Raw genomic sequence first — 854 nt, forward strand, 5'->3', positions numbered from 1 at the left:
TTCAGGCTTCCCGCGAATCAAATGTTTGCGGGAAGCAAGGGAGGGGGCGGAGTGGGGGTGGGGGTGTGGGCGGGGCTGGGGGCGGGGCCCCATGGAGTGTCCTCCTTTTGGACACTCAAAATATGGTAACCCTAAATTATCCTGTCCAGCCAATGGATGGGTTCCTGGCCTTGCCCGCTGACCACTGTTAGTGTGGGAAAGCAGGACAAAAAGCTGGGGCTTGGACTTCGTTCTGAAGGTGGAAAGGGCTCCTGGCATGTCCAGCTCTGGGAGGGGAGTGGGGGCTAGTGGTTAGTGTGGGGGAGGGGCCGGACTCCTGGGTTCTCCCCCTGGCTCTGGGAGGGGAGTGGGGGCTAGTGGTTAGTGTGGGGGAGGGGCCGGACTCCTGGGTTCTCCCCCTGGCTCTGGGAGGGGAGTGGGGCCTAGTGGTTAGTGTGGGGGAGGGGCCGGACTCCTGGGTTCTCTCCCCGCCTCCTGCTGTTGTTGTTGTTTGAAGCCGCGGGGCGGGGGCGGGGCGGGGCGGGACTCGAACGGCCCCGGGCCGGGGAGGTGCGAGGCCGGTGGCGCCGCAGCCCCTTTAAGGCGGAGGCGCCGGCGCTGCGGTCACGTGACGAGACGGCACGTTCCCTCAATATGGCGGCAGCGCGTCGTCTCTTCGTCACTTCCGGGTGAGCGTGGTGACGAGCCGGCTGTGACGTGCGCCTGCGCGGCGGGGGGGGCCGAGGATGGCGGCGGTGAAGGTGAAGCAGGACATGCCCCCCCCGGGGGGCTACGGGCCCATCGACTACAAGCGGCACCTGCCCCGCCGGGGGCTCTCGGGTCAGTGCGGGGGGGAGGGGAGCCCCCCCCCCCCG

General features: G+C 68.4%; 1 protein-coding gene across 1 annotated transcript in view; it reads left to right on the forward strand.

Annotated features, from left to right (window-relative positions):
• The first annotated feature begins 648 nt into the window (after positions 1 to 648).
• The window catches only part of NDUFA13 (NADH:ubiquinone oxidoreductase subunit A13), a 10,877-nt gene continuing 10,671 nt past the window's right edge, over positions 649 to 854 (forward strand). Inside the window, exon 1 of the mRNA XM_034755264.1 lies at positions 649 to 819. Within this exon, the coding sequence (XP_034611155.1) occupies positions 726 to 819 (94 nt within the window). The 5' untranslated portion in view covers positions 649 to 725. The remainder of the gene's footprint in view (positions 820 to 854) is intronic.

Source organism: Trachemys scripta, chromosome 22 (genome assembly GCF_013100865.1).
Source record: "Trachemys scripta elegans isolate TJP31775 chromosome 22, CAS_Tse_1.0, whole genome shotgun sequence".
In the NCBI taxonomy this organism is placed as follows: Eukaryota; Metazoa; Chordata; order Testudines; family Emydidae; genus Trachemys; species Trachemys scripta.